At 43.1% G+C, this 17,536-nt stretch overlaps 1 protein-coding gene across 1 annotated transcript in view; it reads right to left on the minus strand.

The window, feature by feature from the left end:
- Window positions 1–17,536, minus strand: part of GRK5 (G protein-coupled receptor kinase 5) — a 162,005-nt gene that overhangs the window by 37,362 nt on the left and 107,107 nt on the right. The window contains exon 4 of the mRNA XM_057417359.1: window positions 10,973–11,050. Within this exon, the coding sequence (XP_057273342.1) occupies window positions 10,973–11,050 (78 nt within the window). The remainder of the gene's footprint in view (window positions 1–10,972; window positions 11,051–17,536) is intronic.

Raw genomic sequence — 17,536 nt, forward strand, 5'->3', positions numbered from 1 at the left:
AAACCGTATTTCTACTCCTGACAATGGCAAACAAGCAACTGCCATGCAAACGGTGTGAGTCTAAAGGTTTCCTACATAAAGCTTCAATCCAAAGTGTAATTTCTTTGGAATGTTAAATTATTTGATTCAGAGAAATTTTAGGTTGTAACCACAAGAAGAGTTTCAGAGCAACAAAGGAAGAGAAAATATTGCCTGCATCAAGAAGGAGAAATTCTTTCCTGGCTCCTATAGGTGTCCCGAAGAAATCTCAAACAATTCAAGCCCCATAGAAAGTAATTGTGAAAAAACAAATTGTCCCTTGAGACAATATCTAGTTGTTTCATCAGCTTCCTTTGCAAGTCCAGTGAACCAGCTGCAGATTTTATACTCTTTAATTAAAGAGAAATGCTCACCACAATTCCAACCAGCTATGGGGTTTTTGGTACAGCTTATTTTAAGCACCTGAACTGGTCACCATGGAAGATATGCTTTTGACTTCAATTAGCAAGAAAATGGGCCTCACAAGAAGTGCATGGCAAGATATCTTTCAGTATCTTTAAACCCTAGTCCTTCCCCACCCATACTTTTGAAGTAATTATTTGGAAATCAGTTTATAGAGGTTTCTTTAGCAAAGAAACAAGTTTTTCCTCCTCTCTGTAGACACATGGTTTATAAGTGTAGGGGTGCTCATAAACTGGCCAGCTGAAATTCTTTTGTATGAACTTACTTTAAAGTAGAGGAAGGGAAAGTGTATTTTACTTGTTGCCTTTTTTCTGCTTTAAAAGCATTTTGCACACAGGTTAAAAGATAAAAACACAGATGAAATAACCTACACCATAGCTGTCAGCAGGATGAGGAGGGTAGTTTAAGAAACAGAACAAAAGGCAAATACTAACCAGGATTTTCTAGCTATCCAAAAGTTAGTCTACTCACACAGTCCTTGGAAATGTCATGTAACCTCTTTTCTTAGCAACCTAGCTGAGGCATTGCTACAGTGCATTACTACAGATGTTTGATAAAGTGTTTTGGGAAAAGAACAGTATTCTCACCATTAGTAGTAACAAAGATGACAGGACAATGTTGAAAGCTTCTGTTCTCAGATTTTTTTTCTCTCGTCACATGTGCTTAATAGGTTTGGATAACATCCAGTGTCCAAGCCTTTTATCAGAACCTTTCTACCTTTTAATGTCCTCCTGCACTGATGGATAGCCTAAACATTAGCAAGCAACCTTATGTTGCAATACTCATAGCTTGGCTTCCTCTGGTAAACCAAATGTCATTTGTTCCATTAAAAAAATCCCTAAATCTATAAACACTCATTTACAACCTCAACGTTATTGAATGGCTTTCCTGTAGGACAACAAACAGATCCCTCATTGAATTCGCTCCTCTGAGACATTAGCCCGTAAGCATGAGTAACCCTTCCCTCGCGAGCGATTCTCGCACTGAAGCCCATGAGCTATTTGCTTTGCATGAAGGTAGCTCATGCATGAAAGCCAACTCAATAGCTGTGGTGCTATCAGTTGTAGAGGAGATTCTGCAGAATTTGCTTTTGTCTTTTTCCATTACCAGGCCAAAACACTTGAATGAAGAAACAAAAATCCAAGAGAGAGTTTGGGAAGGCCTGAAAAAGGATTAGGAAGTGAATTAAACAAACATCGGGCAGGAACCAGTGGCCCACTCAGAAAGACTGGAAACACCCACAAAAGCAAACAAAATCACTACCTATCACTGCTGGAAACAGGGCATTCCCTAATCACCTTGTCCCATGATCCATTAACGATCATATGGTACCAGCCATCTGCAAAGAACTGAGAGGGAAGACATTTATTGTAGGAGATGACACACTGTTTGCAGTGGCATATTCAGCTCTTCCCCAGTTTTGCTTGCTGGACAAACAGCATCTGTGCCAGGATAATAAACTTGCTCTATGCGGGATTTTTGACTCAGGTCAGAGTCTGGCTTGATTAAAGAAGCAATAAATTAACACACAGGTTGAGGCTTGGCATGCAGGTTAAGAGAGTTTTGTTAAGTGTAGTTGCATTACTGGGAGAAAAAATATTAAACACGGATAGTTTGAAGTTCTGCATATCCACAACTTAAATATGCAGATTATTTTTAAACCCATTTGTCATTAAAAGAGTTAAAACCCCCCAATTTTATTTTCTTGTTTTTACACTGATCTAGTGATAATGATATTTTAGTGAACTGAAACATATTTGTCTTCAGTGAAATTTAAAACATTCCTTATGGTAATGCTGCGATTCCTGGTTCCAAGTTAAAATAACGCACTCTAACGTTACTAACTTAGTGATTCTGCTAGTTGCAGCACCTCAGCCAAAGGTGTCAGCCTCAGGAATCTCATCTGAGTTTGCTTGGCCCATTCTCATGAGGCTGCTGAAGCAGCTGCTGAAGTCTATAGATGTTTTTCCACAATCCTAATTTCCTATTATTAGGGAAATAGATGAGAAAGAAGTTAAATTTAACTTCCATTTTCATCATGTGCCTTTTCATTCTCTTCTTTGTTGGGCTCAAGCACACAGTTGCCTGTTACTGCGTCTGAGTTTAACACAATGAATCCTGAGCTCACAGAGACATTTGTTGACTCATTACACTTTTAGCTTCACAATTCCCAAGCTGAACCAACCAGGGAGGTGGCTGCAAGTCCCAGTGGGTGGAAAGAAAGGCTGTGGAGGTCTGTTCAAAGGGCTCCCATACCACTACACAGAAACCTGTGTGGATGTGCCATGCAATGTAATTTAATGTATTCTACATTACACCTCGTGTGAAATTAATCTTGTTGCATTTTAATCATCTAAAAATCAAGACACTCAAAGTCTCCCTAAGCTCCCTGTAGTCAGGGGGCAGAAAGAGGCACTTCACGTCTCCTATCCAGATACCTCCTTGTGTTTAGACGACCAAGGCTGCAATACATGTGTTGGGAGTGCAAAAGGCTGGACTCACCAGATGTCTGTTTTAATGTCATTCTGTTCAAATGCACAAAAGGCATCTCCTGCAGATTTCTGGATGTTCTGCAAGCCAGTGTTTCACACATCTGGAAAAGGCCAATTCCTTTTTTTCCCATGCGGGCAAACTTCTCCAGGCAGAAAAGACTGTTTCTGGGGAAGCTGAATGAACCTTAAAGGTTTAGAATTAACTTCCCTGGCCATTGCATAATCCATATGAACTGAGTATAAGTAATGAGGGGTATGCAGAGGAGATAGGCAAAAGATGACCCCTGAAAACAAGAGAAGGAAACTATAACGAGCATATTCATTAGCTGAGGGCAGACAAGTACATCCTTCCTGTACTTAGATAATCCTGAGCAGACGGCTCTTTATTTGCACAGTGTCCTCAGCCCTTTTGGGTGCCAGGCTAGGCTCAGAGAAGAGTCAGAGCAGCCTGGGGGGCCTGCCCTGCCTCAGCAGGCAGATGTGAGCCAGGTTTATATGTGTGGTTGACATCAATTAGCTACAGCAAGCTTCCAAAGGGTCAAGTGAGAGTAATTCCAGCAAACACAGGAAAGTTAGACGGCTTTTGCCCGCTGACCAAGGCATCCCAGTGATTTTCCCAACCACAAATGACAAACAGTTAAGAAGCATGTGAACTTGGGAGTGTAACCTCTCCAAAACAGAGCTTCAACTAATAGCACTGCTTAGCATAAAACCAGTGTTGTTAATGACACCAGCCCAAACCTTCGATCAGTCTGAGCAAATGCACTGCAAACGCAGCCCTCCTTAAGTCTAAAGGCCAGGACACGGGATTGCCCAAGGACCTATGCTAGGACGGCATCACCAGGACAGAGCAGACTCTGCGTTGTTTCCATAGGCTCCCATGTAGTTTGGCACCATTGCAAGAGACAGGAATCCTCAGTAAGTGTTTAGTTAACTAACATTTGTATTGTAAACACTGGGGAAAGGATGAGGAAACAGGACTGGAGCAAACCGTGAGAAAATGCCGTTTAGCTCGAGACCACAGCAAAGGGACTCCTAATCAAGGCAACGCTGTGATATTTCGGATTCCTCTGCCACACTATATTACAGCCTGGTCCCAGTGATGGAAGAATGCTTGTTAAAATAAATTCTGATTAGAAAACATCAATTTGAGTAACAGGGTTGCCATTCTGCTGCTTTGTTATGTTCCCAGAATTGAACTTCGGAAAGATGAGCTTATGCGGCAAGTATGCTGAGAAGGTACTTTCCTGGACTAAGACATAGTGATCAGCAGAGATATTGATCGTGGTGTCTCTGGAACAACAAGAATTATGTATTGATTTCTCTGGAGACTGGATTATGTATCAATTATGCTAGCTGCAAAGCAGAGGCCTAAGTAATGCTATCATCTCTGGCTAAAATGGTGCCTGTAGAGTAGTGAAGTCAATAGAAAGAGGAGATGAGAAATCCATTGAGCCAAAGGGTAAAGTCCCAGGGCAGTTAATTAAATGGCAAAACTCTCCTCAGCTAAAGTAAAGCCAGGATTTCTATTTAAGTATTTAGCATCCTGAAAAGCCTCCTAATAGCAACCCAAAGGACACAGTGAATAACACTCTGAGCAAGTAAATAATTCTAGCCCATCCTATGTCCATGTAACACACTGTATTCACACAGGCACCTCATTCATTGCTTCCTTCAACTGGGTCATTAATTAAATGCATAGTGTTTAGAAAAATCTGAAAACTAGCTGTGGAGATAAGTCTTGGACCAAGCCTTGAGGGACCATCCCCTATAGCCAGTGAAAAGCGATATTGTGTTGGCCTTTTATCAGCAAGATAATAAGCTAAAGGGGGATGGAGATGACTCGCTGGATATAAGTGATAGAAGCTGAATTTGTAGGAGAAAGTAGCAATGTAGAAAACAGTCCCTGCAGGCTCACCTTCCAAAACACAAAGCCTTAAACTCCGCAGATTGCTTTACAGAAGCTTAATGTTTCTCTTTCAGAGCTTCCCTTACAGTGACATTCAGCTTTTATTTTGGCCGTTCCAAAACCTAATTATAACATGTTCCCTAGAAGGCATTTAGTAAACAGTTAGAGGAAGAGGTCTCAGCACTTGAATGCAGGATTCAGCCAGAATCATTAAGAAGTGATACATGAAACTTTCCTTATGGAATATGGAAGGTTTTAGTGATCAGCAAAGATGACTCACTTAGCGACATGAGTGCTGAAGTTTGCATCTATTTTGGTGGTGAAAATAGGAAGGGGGAAAGAAATCTCAAAGAGAGAGCAACCAAAGGCAAAGATCCTCGGCGTCAAGATTAAAGCAGGGGTGTGCAAAAAGAAAACTGCTCTTTAAGATTGCACAGAGCTGAGAGGGTGTTCGTGAACAGGAGCCTCCGCTCAGCTGCCTGGCTTTGTCCATCACAAGGGCTCATATATCATTTTCATTTCATCTCACCCGTATTACATAGATGTTTTCTTCTCCAAAAAGAACTGATATGAGAGAAGAGCACATTTCAGCCACAGACAAGTGGAGGCCAGACCCTGCTGATCAGCCAGTGTCCCTTTCACAGGACTATCCCCTCCCTTCCTTATCCTATAATTGTTCATAAAAACAAAGACATGTTTTCACTTAGCAAAATACCCATTGCTAGCCTTGGACTGGAGTGAGGACATTATTGCTGTGTCCAGCTAACCTCTTGCAGCACAGAAAGAAATTGCAAACGTGGCCTTTATTCTGTGCATTTCCTAGAGGAAAGGAGACTGAACAGGAACTCAGATAAGAAAACTAGTGCTGTTGCTGTGCTTCATATTCTGTGAAGTATATTAATGGGGATAACAATACACATTAGACATCCTATTCAGTAGTATTTTTAGTACCCTACTGAGTCGAAATATAAACTATAATGGCATATGGAGACTGTCTTAAGAGCCATTTCAAATCAATTTAGTTTTATGTAGCGTCTCTTGAAGTGTCTCAAGGTGATTTACACTGAAAAAGAAAATAGTGGGCTAGTGATTTACTAGAATAATGCATGGCAGCTGTCAGGCAGTAAGGCAAAAATGCTGCATGGAAATGCAAAACTCTGATTTAAAAGCAGTACAAAGGTAAACATATATCTCTGCTCTTCCAGGTACAAGAAGCAGCCATGCAATGAAGCCAGGCTGGGTTCAGTTTAACTCAACTGGTCAATGAAGCACTGAGAGCTTTTCCCTTTACAGACAGAACTGGAACCTAAACCTGAAACGTTCCCACTCAACTGTTGAGATTAGGAAAAGCCAGGAAAGAAATATTTGTGACCAATTCATTTTAGCAGTTTTACCATCATATTTCACAACCTCAGAAATTTTAGACTTCCTGTGGGTTGGACTTTTGCCCTGACAGGCTTATTAAGTCAAGAAGGCGGCTTTAAGTGCCTTTTTCATGGAAACTGTTAAAGCCTCTCTTGAAGAAGCAAGACTTGAGTCAAGAAACATTGACCTTGTCAGTGTGGCAACTATTGTGATGCTCCTGTTAAGCAAAAGCAGCTTGCAGGTGGAGTTTCCTTCAGATCACAGTACTCATTGCCTCATTGGGTCTCTTCCTCCTAATGGAGAAGTCCCTCTCACCAGTGCTTATCCCTACACAGTCCCTGAGGTGCAGTCAGCTCACAGTTGGAACTCCTCAGAGAAGCAGGATAATAATTACTCAGAGTGTGTTTCAAGGATGGGGGGGGTCTTCAGCTACAGGACACCTCTTCCAAGGGTTTTCACTCTTTTGCTCATCATCCAAAGTGAAGCTGCTAAGGAAACCATGAAAATGCTTGTATTTTGGTATCCTCAGTGTGAAAATTACACGTATTCCTTACATTTTCCTTCTATAAAATAATTTAGAATGGCCTGTTGGGTATGAATGCTTCAACAAACTTTGGGCAAGAGAGAGGGAATAATAGTGTCTTCCTAGGTGAGGACCTGAGTACATAGACCCATAGAACAGTTGGGAGGGACCTTTAAAGATCATCTGGTCCAACCTTTCATGGGAAAGGGAGCCTAGATGATATTATCTGGCACCTCATCCAATAACATCTTTAAAACTGGGTACAAACTGGAACACAAGAGGTTCCACTTAAACTTGAGAAGAAACTTCTTCTCAGTGAGGGTGACGGAACACTGGAACAGGCTGCCCAGGGAGGTTGTGGAGTCTCCTTCCCTGGAGACATTCAAAACCCGCCTGGACACATTCCTGTGTAACATTATCTAGGTGTTCCTGCTCCGGCAGGGGGATTGGACTAGATGATCTTTCGAGGTCCCTTCCAATCTCTAGCATACTGTGTGATACTGTGAAAACCTCCAGTGATGAGGACTCTACCGCATCCCTAGGGAGGTTGTTCCTACATGCCACTTCTTCAAGAGGCTTAACCCATCTGTTTCCTTTCTATGTGCTGGGACACATTCCAGATCTGTCATTGCTGTTGCCTGTAGGCCAGGGAGATGGTGGAAGCCTGACCCACTCATGCCACCTCTGCTGTCAACCACAACAAAAGTCTGCCAGACCGCTTCTCAACTTCCCCAGCGAGCATGTAGGGGCTGCTCAGGGTGTTAAAGCTGTGAAGAGCCTGAATTGAGATTACTTGGACAAGTGCAATCCCCTCAACTAAGTGCCTGTGTAGTGGCTGCAGGACTGATGCTGACTCTTCTCATGCAGAGCTCTCCACGTGGCACTTCACTGCTCCCACAGGTATGTCTACTTAAGGAACAGCAGAGCACCACCTTGCAGACAGTGGTTGCCTGAGTCACACCAGACTCTAAGTACTGGCGTGATGTCTGTCTATTCATCTGGGAAAGTGTTCTCCTTTCTGCTGTGCAAGTAGTATATGTTTTATTCAATAAAGTGCATGCTCCCTATGCAAATGAAAGCACGTTAGAAGGATGATATAGTGACACGTTCTATGTTAAATATGCATGACATTTAAAACTCTAAGCAAGAACGAAAAATCATGTATAAATATTAAAGAGCACAAAGTCTACTTTTTGCTTTCATTTTGCTTCTGATCCTGCACTCTGTGAAAAATACTCCTCACATTCTGAGACTGAATTATCTGTCCAAGAACTAAACCTATAATTTTATTCTATCAGTCAAACTGCATGTCACACTATTTTTATATGAAGACAATCAGGTTCTTTGAAGCACAGACACACCTACTTAAAAGGCGCATTCCTCTGAAAGGAGAAGACTTTGGAATCAGGAGTAATTCATCATGAGACTGATAACTAAATGGGGAAATGCATCTCCTAATGAAAAGGTTTCTTTGCTGTCCATTAGGACACTTGGATCCAGATTCACCCCTTTTGACTGCAAGCATCTAACTTGTCTTCGAATCACTGAATTCTAATGGCTTAAAATGTGCCCTTTGGAAATTCTTGTTTCTCTTCCTTGTCAAGAAAGGACAGGAGGCCACCTGAACTCCTAACCCCAGTACCTTAGGTAGGTATGTAAAAGGAAATTAAATTAATCCAGGCCTTGCTCTAGTTTTTTAAGTATTTGTTGTGTGGGAGACCTGTTAGAAAATCCAGTATTCAACCCATTCCTTGTGGCGCAGTCAACTTCACCTCTAGTCTTCTTTGTATTTTCTGCTACAAAGGGCTTAAACGTTCCTCTGGGAAGAAGCGGAAGTTTTCCATTAAGAAAAAAACGTGCAGGAAGTGGAGAAGCCTATCTTTGTGTTCCCTTCTGCCCAAAGATGTCAATAACTTGCAAATACTAGAAAAGTTTCTGAACAGAATGTAAATATCCTGTCCCTTTTTACATACTTAGAAAATGTAGAGTCCTAGACTGGTTTGTGTTGGAAAGAACTCTAAAGCTCATCCAGTTCCAGGCCTTGCAACAAGCAGGGACATCTTCCACTAGAGCAGCTTGCTCTGGCCTTGAACACTGCCAGGGATGGGGCAGCCACAGCTTCTCTGGGCACCCTGTGCCAGCGCCTCAGCACCCTCCCAGGGAAGAGCTTCTGCCTAAAAGCTCATCTCAGTCTCCCCTCTGGCAGGTTAAAGCCATTCCCCTTGGCCTGTCCCTACAGGCCCTTGTCCCAAGCCCCTCTCCAGGTTTCCTGCAGCCCCTTCAGGCACTGGAGCTGCTCTCAGGTCTCCCCTTCAGGAGCCTTCTCTTCTCCAGGCTGACCCAGCCCAGCTCTCTCAGCCTGGCTCCAGAGCAGAGCTGCTCCAGCCCTCGCAGCATCTCCATGGCCCTCCACTGGATTTTCTCAAGCAGGTCTATGTCCCTCTCATGTTGGGAGCCCCAGAGCTGCACACAGTAAAACCAGGTACACTGATCAAATATGAAATCCAGAGCATGGCAGCGGATGGAAACTCCAGCTCTGGAGTCCTAGCGGTTTCCCTTTCTGTAACGCCACCATTATTTCTTGATGAAGAAAAACTGTTCTTCACTGCACATTCTATTCCATGTACTTCTGCTGCACTACAGATGGCAGGAGCACCATGGGACAGCAGTGAAGGGATATGGTATATGGAACCCTGCACCAAGACCAGCTGAAACGAAGCAGTTCTGATCTTCTCTTACTTCACTAGCTCTGACATCAGCAAAACGCTTTCTCCTTTTCCAGATGGGAACTGGAGCAGTGGGAAATGTTTTCCCTCAGTATTTGCCCCTCATTCCTCTGTTGACAGAAATGACAAATGGTCATTTCAGTGGATTTAAAAAGCAGTGGAACTTCATGCCCCTAATGAATGGGCAGCAGGAACTCACACTGGCAGCGCTTGATGGCTGCACATGAAACTAGCCAGGCTCAGTAAACAAAACCAGATCCCCAAATGCAGCCTGAGATAAGTGAAAGTATGCATTGAAATTTATTGTAGGAAAATGACTGACTGGAAAAACAGTGGTCTGCACCTCCAAAACATATTGTACCATTTAAACCCGCGAGAAAGACATCTGCCAAAAATGCAGCTAATTCTCCTGAAGGTCAAATGTATTTCTCTTGTAAAACAGTTGAAACAGCAATTGCACTTCTTGATTACTCTTATGAAAGCAACTTAGAGAAGAATCCTAGGATTGTTCTTGTCATTTGAAGTTGGGACGTTTATTGCTTACTGGCAATGGCTTTTGTTGCAAAGGTTAAACACAGTCAGCAAATGATCATAACCCCCCACAAAAAGGGTTAGTCCCAGTGCAGCCTGCCTAAAATTCCCACAGCAGATTTGTAGTTCCTTTTGGAGTGCCGCCGCGTGGACACAACTGCTGCCATAGGCTCCTCTCTGTCCCACAGCCCAGTGGAAACAAGAATGGGTGATAGCACCTCTCAGCTCCTAACCATGCTGTCAGCCTTGCATGTCCCTGGCTACCCTGGGGCAAACGGTGATGGAGGAGGAGTGGTAATTTTTGTACCAATATACAGTGTCTGCTACCAAAGAGTGTTTTTTTGCAGATGTTTTCTACACAGGAGTGTGAGAAATGTCACCACCTCCTTGGAGCTGGATAGGAAATAATTGTGGCATCTGTGATAGCAGCTGAGGACATGGCTTTAACCTGCCAGAGGGGAGACTGAGATGAGCTCTTAGGCAGAAGCTCTTCCCTGGGAGGGTGCTGAGGCGCTGGCACAGGGTGCCCAGAGAAGCTGTGGCTGCCCCATCCCTGGCAGTGTTCAAGGCCAGGTTGGACACAGGGGCTTGGAGCAAGCTGCTCTAGTGGAAGGTGTCCCTGCCTGTGGCAGGGGTTGGAACTGGATGAGCTTTGAGGTCCCTTCCAACACAAACCATTCCATGGCTCTATGATTACACCATAGATGTAGAGCTTTGCTCACCCAGAAGAGACCAGAGAAGCCCCTGTTCATCCAGAGATGACTTACACCCCTGGTAAACTCAAGTTCATCCTTAGAAGTCAATTTCTGGATCGGATTACAGTGTTTTTTTTCTCTGACTGTTTGTATAAGACTTGTAGGTTTATTCACTGGAGATTGCCACCATAAATTTTAGAAGTCTGGCCTACAAAGCCTATAACAACCTTGTTTAGCAAAGGTGTGCCTTGCAGCATTCCTTCAGTAATGCCACTTTGGCTGCCCCTTACCTCTGGGGTGAGGTATTTCATCATGATTTCCTTTCCTTTCTCTCCCAGCTTTTCATCTGGAGCAATTTCATACTCTGCCTGGAACAGATATAACAAAAAAGAAAGTCAATATTTGCGCTCGTATTTCACCATTATAACTTCATTTTGGATGTGGCCTTAACGGAATGCTCTGTCTGAAAAATCAGAAGGATAAATACCATTTTCTGATGGAAGTAAAACCCGTCCACACCACCCTATTAAAACTTTCCACTATATTTTGACCAAACCCTAGTGGTGCATTTTCTGAGACGATATCACCAACGTAATTTAATTCATTTATATCTTATAGACTTGCCAAGCCAGCTTTCAGATAGCAGTCCGTGACAAGAGATGGCAACTTTACTTGGGTTTGCTCAAAGGGAAGGAGAACACAGAAGGTAAAATTATTTCTCTGAGTAGAAGAGAAAGCAAGTGATTGTTAATTCTTGCCACAGATGTAGCATTTGAAGCACCAGGTGAACTCCTTCAGTAGATTGTCTTCCTAGTTGAGTGTGTTCTTGCTATTTAAGTCTTCCCCTTCATCTAACAATACTTGTGCAAAGCAGAGAGACTTGCCCATCGCTTTTAATGATCCTTGACTCAGTCCCTCCAGAAGGCCGATTTCTTGAGACCACGGTAGAACAAGAGGCTCCATTTAGAAGAACAGACATTATAGGCAAAATTCTCTTTTACTTCCCTGGTGCACTACAAAAGAGAGCATCACATTCCCCTACACAAACTTTACCTACATTTCAAATTCTGACTATTCTATGTACTGTAGCATAACTGACTTTTAATGAGCTTCAGGACAACGTTTACATAAGAAACAAAAGAAGCATTACTCGTGCACCATGAAGGCATTAATCACTTCAGTTGAAGTTCTGGATCCATGGCAGGCATTCAAAGGAAACACACATGCCGCATGGGACCCCAGTGGCTAAATGACAGCGACAAGTTCTTAGAGACGTTCCCACTTGGCACTGCTCAGGATATGAAGCCTTAGGAACCAATAAAAAAACCCCCAGATGAGGACTGCCTATCAGCTTTCATGACTGCATTAAAAGAAAGCTCCCAGAACCCCCTGCCAAACCAATTAAGTAACCTGGCCCAATACAAGTTGTCTGTGATGATAAATGAGGAGGAAGTTAAAATAAAAAGAAGGTAAATCAGACTGAACTGGCAAACACTAGGAAGAACAAATATCAGAACTATTGCCTACTGGAAGATGTATGTCCTGCTCCAAGCTTGATGCAATAAATCCAAAGGCAGGCTGTAATGGATACCTTAGCTAAACAGACCCAAGAATGCCATGAAAACCACAATGTGGTAATAAGGCTATTACCCATCTATCTGGCCAGTACTCACGGAGCTATTGCAGCTTAAGTCTGAAGCTATGTATTACACACATACAGAGCAGGTTGCTTGAACAATCTAGAAGTATGATCTGATTTGGTTTGGGAAATGACAGTGACCGCAAATAACAGAGAAACCTGTGCTGCTGCTGAAAAATACACCCAAAAGCTAAAATCCACAAGTGCAGTACTTCTCTTTTAGTGCCCATTTTGGGGGTGAACTGATTTCATTCTCATAAAACCTAATACAAGGGATTAAAAAAATCTTTCATCCAATTTTCTGTCCTTTTAGATGGTATCTGAGTATGGGCCATTTCAGCTCCTAAAGCACAGGCACTCTCAAATATTTACAGCATCTTAACAGCATTTTTCTCCATGATTCCTTGCTAGGTGAATAAAGCAATGGCTATAGTAACAGAGGGACCAATTTCATTAAAGGTGAAAGCTGCATCTTATTCGGACCTTACAGTTTAGGGTTGGGCTCACAGGAAAACTAGGTGTTTTTCATAGAAAATAAACCAGAGATAATATATTTCAATAAAAGAAAAGGAATGTACTTAAATGTAACTGTCTGTGCAGAAGCCTGCAAGGAAAGCAGAACTTCTTGGCACTGCCTCATCATGGAAGCATCTAGGAGATCCGAGTCCACCATTCAATGCTACTTACAGTTTAGTCATTAATGACCATTTTTCTCTCCTTCATTTGCTTTTAGATTCTGGATCCTAGCAACATATTGGCTCCCTTGTAACTAAAACTTGATTCAAAGTCATCATCTGCCACTTGAAGTGCGCCAGGGGGATGTCAAAAGACGGCATGTCTTTTTCGCCACAGACACCCTATTATATATACATCCCATCCCAATCACACATCAGGAAGCAAATTGGAGAGACCACAAGACAGAAGTTTAGCAGGAATTGGATCAGTGTTTTGAAATGCAATTCCTGATGGGATCCAAACTTATGCAGACCTAAATGCACACACACACGCACACGTATACAGAGTACCTAACTCTGTCTCAAGATAGCTGGGAAAGAAGAAAAGAAAAGTTGAATTATACTTGCATCTGACATTCTCAGAAAATGCAACACTGTGGTGGTGAAGGTAGGAAGTGACAGACAAGCGGGGATGTGAGAAAGAACCATAAGCTCCAACTGTGAACAGTGCGGATTTTACTGTAGCTCAAGTACTAGAAGCCAATTTCATTTTGTCTCTGAGTTCATTATTATTTCTCCCTTCAGTGCCACGTTTGAGCTATTCAGCAACAGATTCTGGTATTTCTTCAGCCATGGGCTGTTATTACAGGAAGAATTGCCCATGTAGACAGGCAGAGTGACTTCCCCATGCTCACTCTCACACATGCCTGGGAAGCATACCAAGGTCCTCAAATCTCAGTCTTGTGCTTAAATCACAAGATACATCCCCTTCTTCCACAATACCCAAAAGCATGGCTACAGTTTGCAAATCCCTAATTGCTAGAAATAACATCGTTACTTAAAATCCATGTGGAACAAAATATTTTCCATTATTCCTTTGATGAATCCAGGCATGTGTTTCAAAGCTCCTGCTCTGAAGTCTAATAGCTTCTCCATGCCCTAGTTAGGTCAGATAGGGCCCTATTCATAGCTCATAAATGAGGGGAGGATTTACGATCACCCTGACTGCATGGGACGAGCTGCAGGGAAGGCTCCTTCTGTGGGCAGGCACGGATCCTTCAGTCCAAATGGCAAGAGGATGTGGGCTGGCTGCTGTTTGTTGCTAACTTTCCTTTTGGCTGCTGTTTCAGAGGTTGTAGTTACTTCAGTGGCTTCTGCCACTGCTCCCTAGAAGCAACCCTGGATGAATGGGGGCACAGGGGTGCGAAGCATCCTTCGCTTTGGAGTCGCCACCCTTGGGATGTGCTGAGTGAGACTGGATGGAAAACACACTTCCACTGGGAAAAGGAGCAAGATCTAGTCTTGTGGTTGGTTGCAGGCTCAGGGATGGCTCAGGAAGAGGTTTGGATGTTGGAGGTTGCCTGTGACCAATGGAGAGCATCACTAGGGAAATGGCACTGGGATACAGCGGTGGCTTGTACCAGCAACCTTCGCTCTGACACATCATTTTATCTAGTGCTTGATTTTCCTCTTAATACTCTTTGAGCTCCTGAAACTGTGGCCTAAAAACATGTGAAAACTGAAAAACAGAGCCAGAGGGATCTCTCTGCAGATCCAGGAGGACTCTTTCGCACAGCAGGCAGGTGCTGGTTGCCTGTGGGAGCATGGCATGCCAACAGGAGTCGGTCCCTTCTACCTACCAGGAGGTGGAGATGGGAACAGACACTCCCACCAACACATTTTGGGCTTCTTGGTATAAATCAGTGCAGTGGAGTCAGGTTCTGAGCATCTCCAGGAGGCTTCTGGTGTTTTGTCCCCAATTTTACACCTCCACTTTCTCAGCTCTGTTATTCACAGCATCTCTCTCTGCTTCAGCTCCTGCCTACTCCTTCCATGGGACTCCAGTTTCTGCCCTCTTGCTGCTCTGTGCTCCAGCCATTGCCCTTGCACTTGCCTCCGCTGGAGACTTAAAATCTGAGACTGAAGATTGGAAAGCAAAATGCAAACAGCTGGTATTCATAATAACTCACATTTCTAAACGAAAAGTGAACTTGAAACCACATTTTTCATATTTAAACGCAGGGCAGAAAGAGCCCTTTTGACTGTTTAAAAACATGTTTTGAGTTAATGAGTTTGTTGATATCAACAAACTGGCATTTCTGATGGAAAAAGCCTTGAACAGCTTCAAGACACACATACACAGATGGTTTATATACCATGTAAAGGACTTAACCAAACAAAATCTCCCTAACAGCAAGACAGGGTTTTTACAAATGGCATTAAATGGATGCTTCTTCATCCTTCTACCCCAGATAAGTGCAATGTCTAGTGATGCGTTCAGCTGAAAAGTCCACCTGAGATTGTGCCTCTCACCCCCCAGCCCTATGCCTGGATGGCACAAGCAGAAACAACCTGGAGAGGGGCTAATTTCCCCCAGAGGATGTATTTCTGTGTGACTTTAGTGCAAAGAAATAACATCATGCAGGTTAGAGACAAAACCTTGACGAGAAATAGCCACATTCTCCTTCAGTCCCTCTAAATCTGGTCCACATTAAAATGTTAAAAGCCCTTGACTGGAAAAAAATAATAACACAAAATTATGAGTGTGAGTAGATGAAGCAGGAAAGGGAGTCCAGAAGCTAAAGTCTTCATTATAACGGCACACAAAAATCACAGGAGAGAAGGTGCAAACGTCAGGAGCTGGCACCCCAGGAATGTGCTGTTGAGAAGGGGACAGGGGTGAGAAGGTGCTGAATTGCCGCCTTCTTGTGCTGGAGGCATGGGCTGCGGGGAAGGAAATGCGTCTCGCTAGCAGATTCCCTGCTCACTGATCTGCCTTTCAGCACAGGAAACATATCCCCTAACACTTTATTTTAAGGGCTGTCTTTCAACAGCTCCAAAGCTGCATGATGTCGCCAAAATATTTGTAAGTACAGCAGAGCGTGCTTTAGGGCTGTGCGTGGACTCATAGAATCACAGAATGGTTTGGGTTGGAAGGGACCTTAAAGATCATCCAGTTCCAACTAGGAAAGGGACATCTTTCACTAGATCAGGTTGCTCCAAGCCCCATCCAACCTGGCCTTGAACACTACCAGCGATGGGGATTCTTTGTTAACAGCTGTACGGGAACTGTTTTAATCATAAACCATCTCCATTTAATGCTAATAGCTTATGTTCACACAGTTTCTTCATCTGAAAGGCTACCTAAGGGTTTGGTAAATTATTCATGGAAGATCTTTGTGTTCACATATACACAGGTAAGCACACAATGCATTCAGAGGCACAAGCTGCAGCCATTGGTACTTCCTACTAGGTATTTTATTCAGTCAAGTCAGGACCTCTGTCATGAAGTTGTTTGCACAATATCCATAATAAGAGATAGCCATATCAGCTAGGAGAAAAGGCTGCTGTTGCCCCATTTCCTGGCCAATCAGCCAGACTGATGGCCACTATGATGGTCCCATAGCAGTGGTGGGAACCAAACATCATAGCTCCACCAGTGCTGAACTGCAAAGCTCTGAATCTCTTTGTTCTTACCACTTTTATCATTCAAAGCTGGGGCCTACTGCTTACAAACCACATATCTTTGAAGTGTGTTTTATGGTTGATAGATTGTGGCTCATTACCCAGACAGTGTTCTCAGAAAACACATAGAAACTTCATGCCTCTGAGCACTTCAATCTCAGTTATGGGCTGAAGCTGGCCAAGTTATTCACAGGTTTCAGAGGGAACTGACAGAAACCCACCTACATGCATGCACAATTTAATGATACAAAACCTTTTTCTTCAGAAAGCAGCCCTGCACTGCTTAAATACTGTATTAAAAACTGGGAGGCATGGCTTCTGCCATGCTTGACCTGGTGAAGTTACTTAGCTGTGCTCCGTGAAAGAGACGTGGTCCTACTTCTGAATGCACAAAAAGCTCTGTGAGCCTCCCATGAGCAGCTAAATATTTTCCTCTATTCTTTTTTCTTTTGATTAGTTATTACACAAAAGCTTAAGTTTTGCATCTCACACGAGAAACATAACTAAGTCAAAAGTAAATGGAGGCTCTTGGCTTCTTCTGCTTCGGGCTTGTTACAGCAGGTGGTCTCTAAAAGGTTTCACATTCCTGGTGGTCCCAGAACAGGGCTGTAAAGTTGAACTTCTGGTCTCATTATAGGACGTTTTTGCCTAATTTTTTGCCTAATGTAGAGCTTGGCCTGAATTCCACCACTCACTCAACACAGTGTGACCCTGCTGGGCAAGTTTCAGTAGCAATCATCCAATTTAATGGCTATAGGCTGTGCTGCTTGACCTTAATATTGCTTAATACAGGGATTTTCATGGGCTTGGGGCAAGCTTATATAGAATTTGAAATCAATAAACAAAGGAGGCTGCTGTTAATTAGTGTTAAAAAGAAGAGAGAAAGCATAAATATTCAGACCTCCACAGAGCCAGGCATTTTGTTAATGAAACCCTTGTAGTGTCAGTCTGAGCCTAACTGGGAAGTGACCACTGGCCTGGTAAACGTCTGCAGGACAGCTCCAGCCTGCAAAAGCAATGCTGGAATGGATGCAAAACACACCCTCGCAAAAAGATTTAGGGATATGAGTCTAGGA

The sequence above is a fragment of the Pezoporus wallicus genome, unplaced genomic scaffold, assembly GCF_028554395.1.
Source record: "Pezoporus wallicus isolate ANWC-B61680 ecotype Strahan unplaced genomic scaffold, APGP_CSIRO_Pwel_v1 contig_8188, whole genome shotgun sequence".
Lineage (NCBI taxonomy): Eukaryota > Metazoa > Chordata > Aves > Psittaciformes > Psittacidae > Pezoporus > Pezoporus wallicus.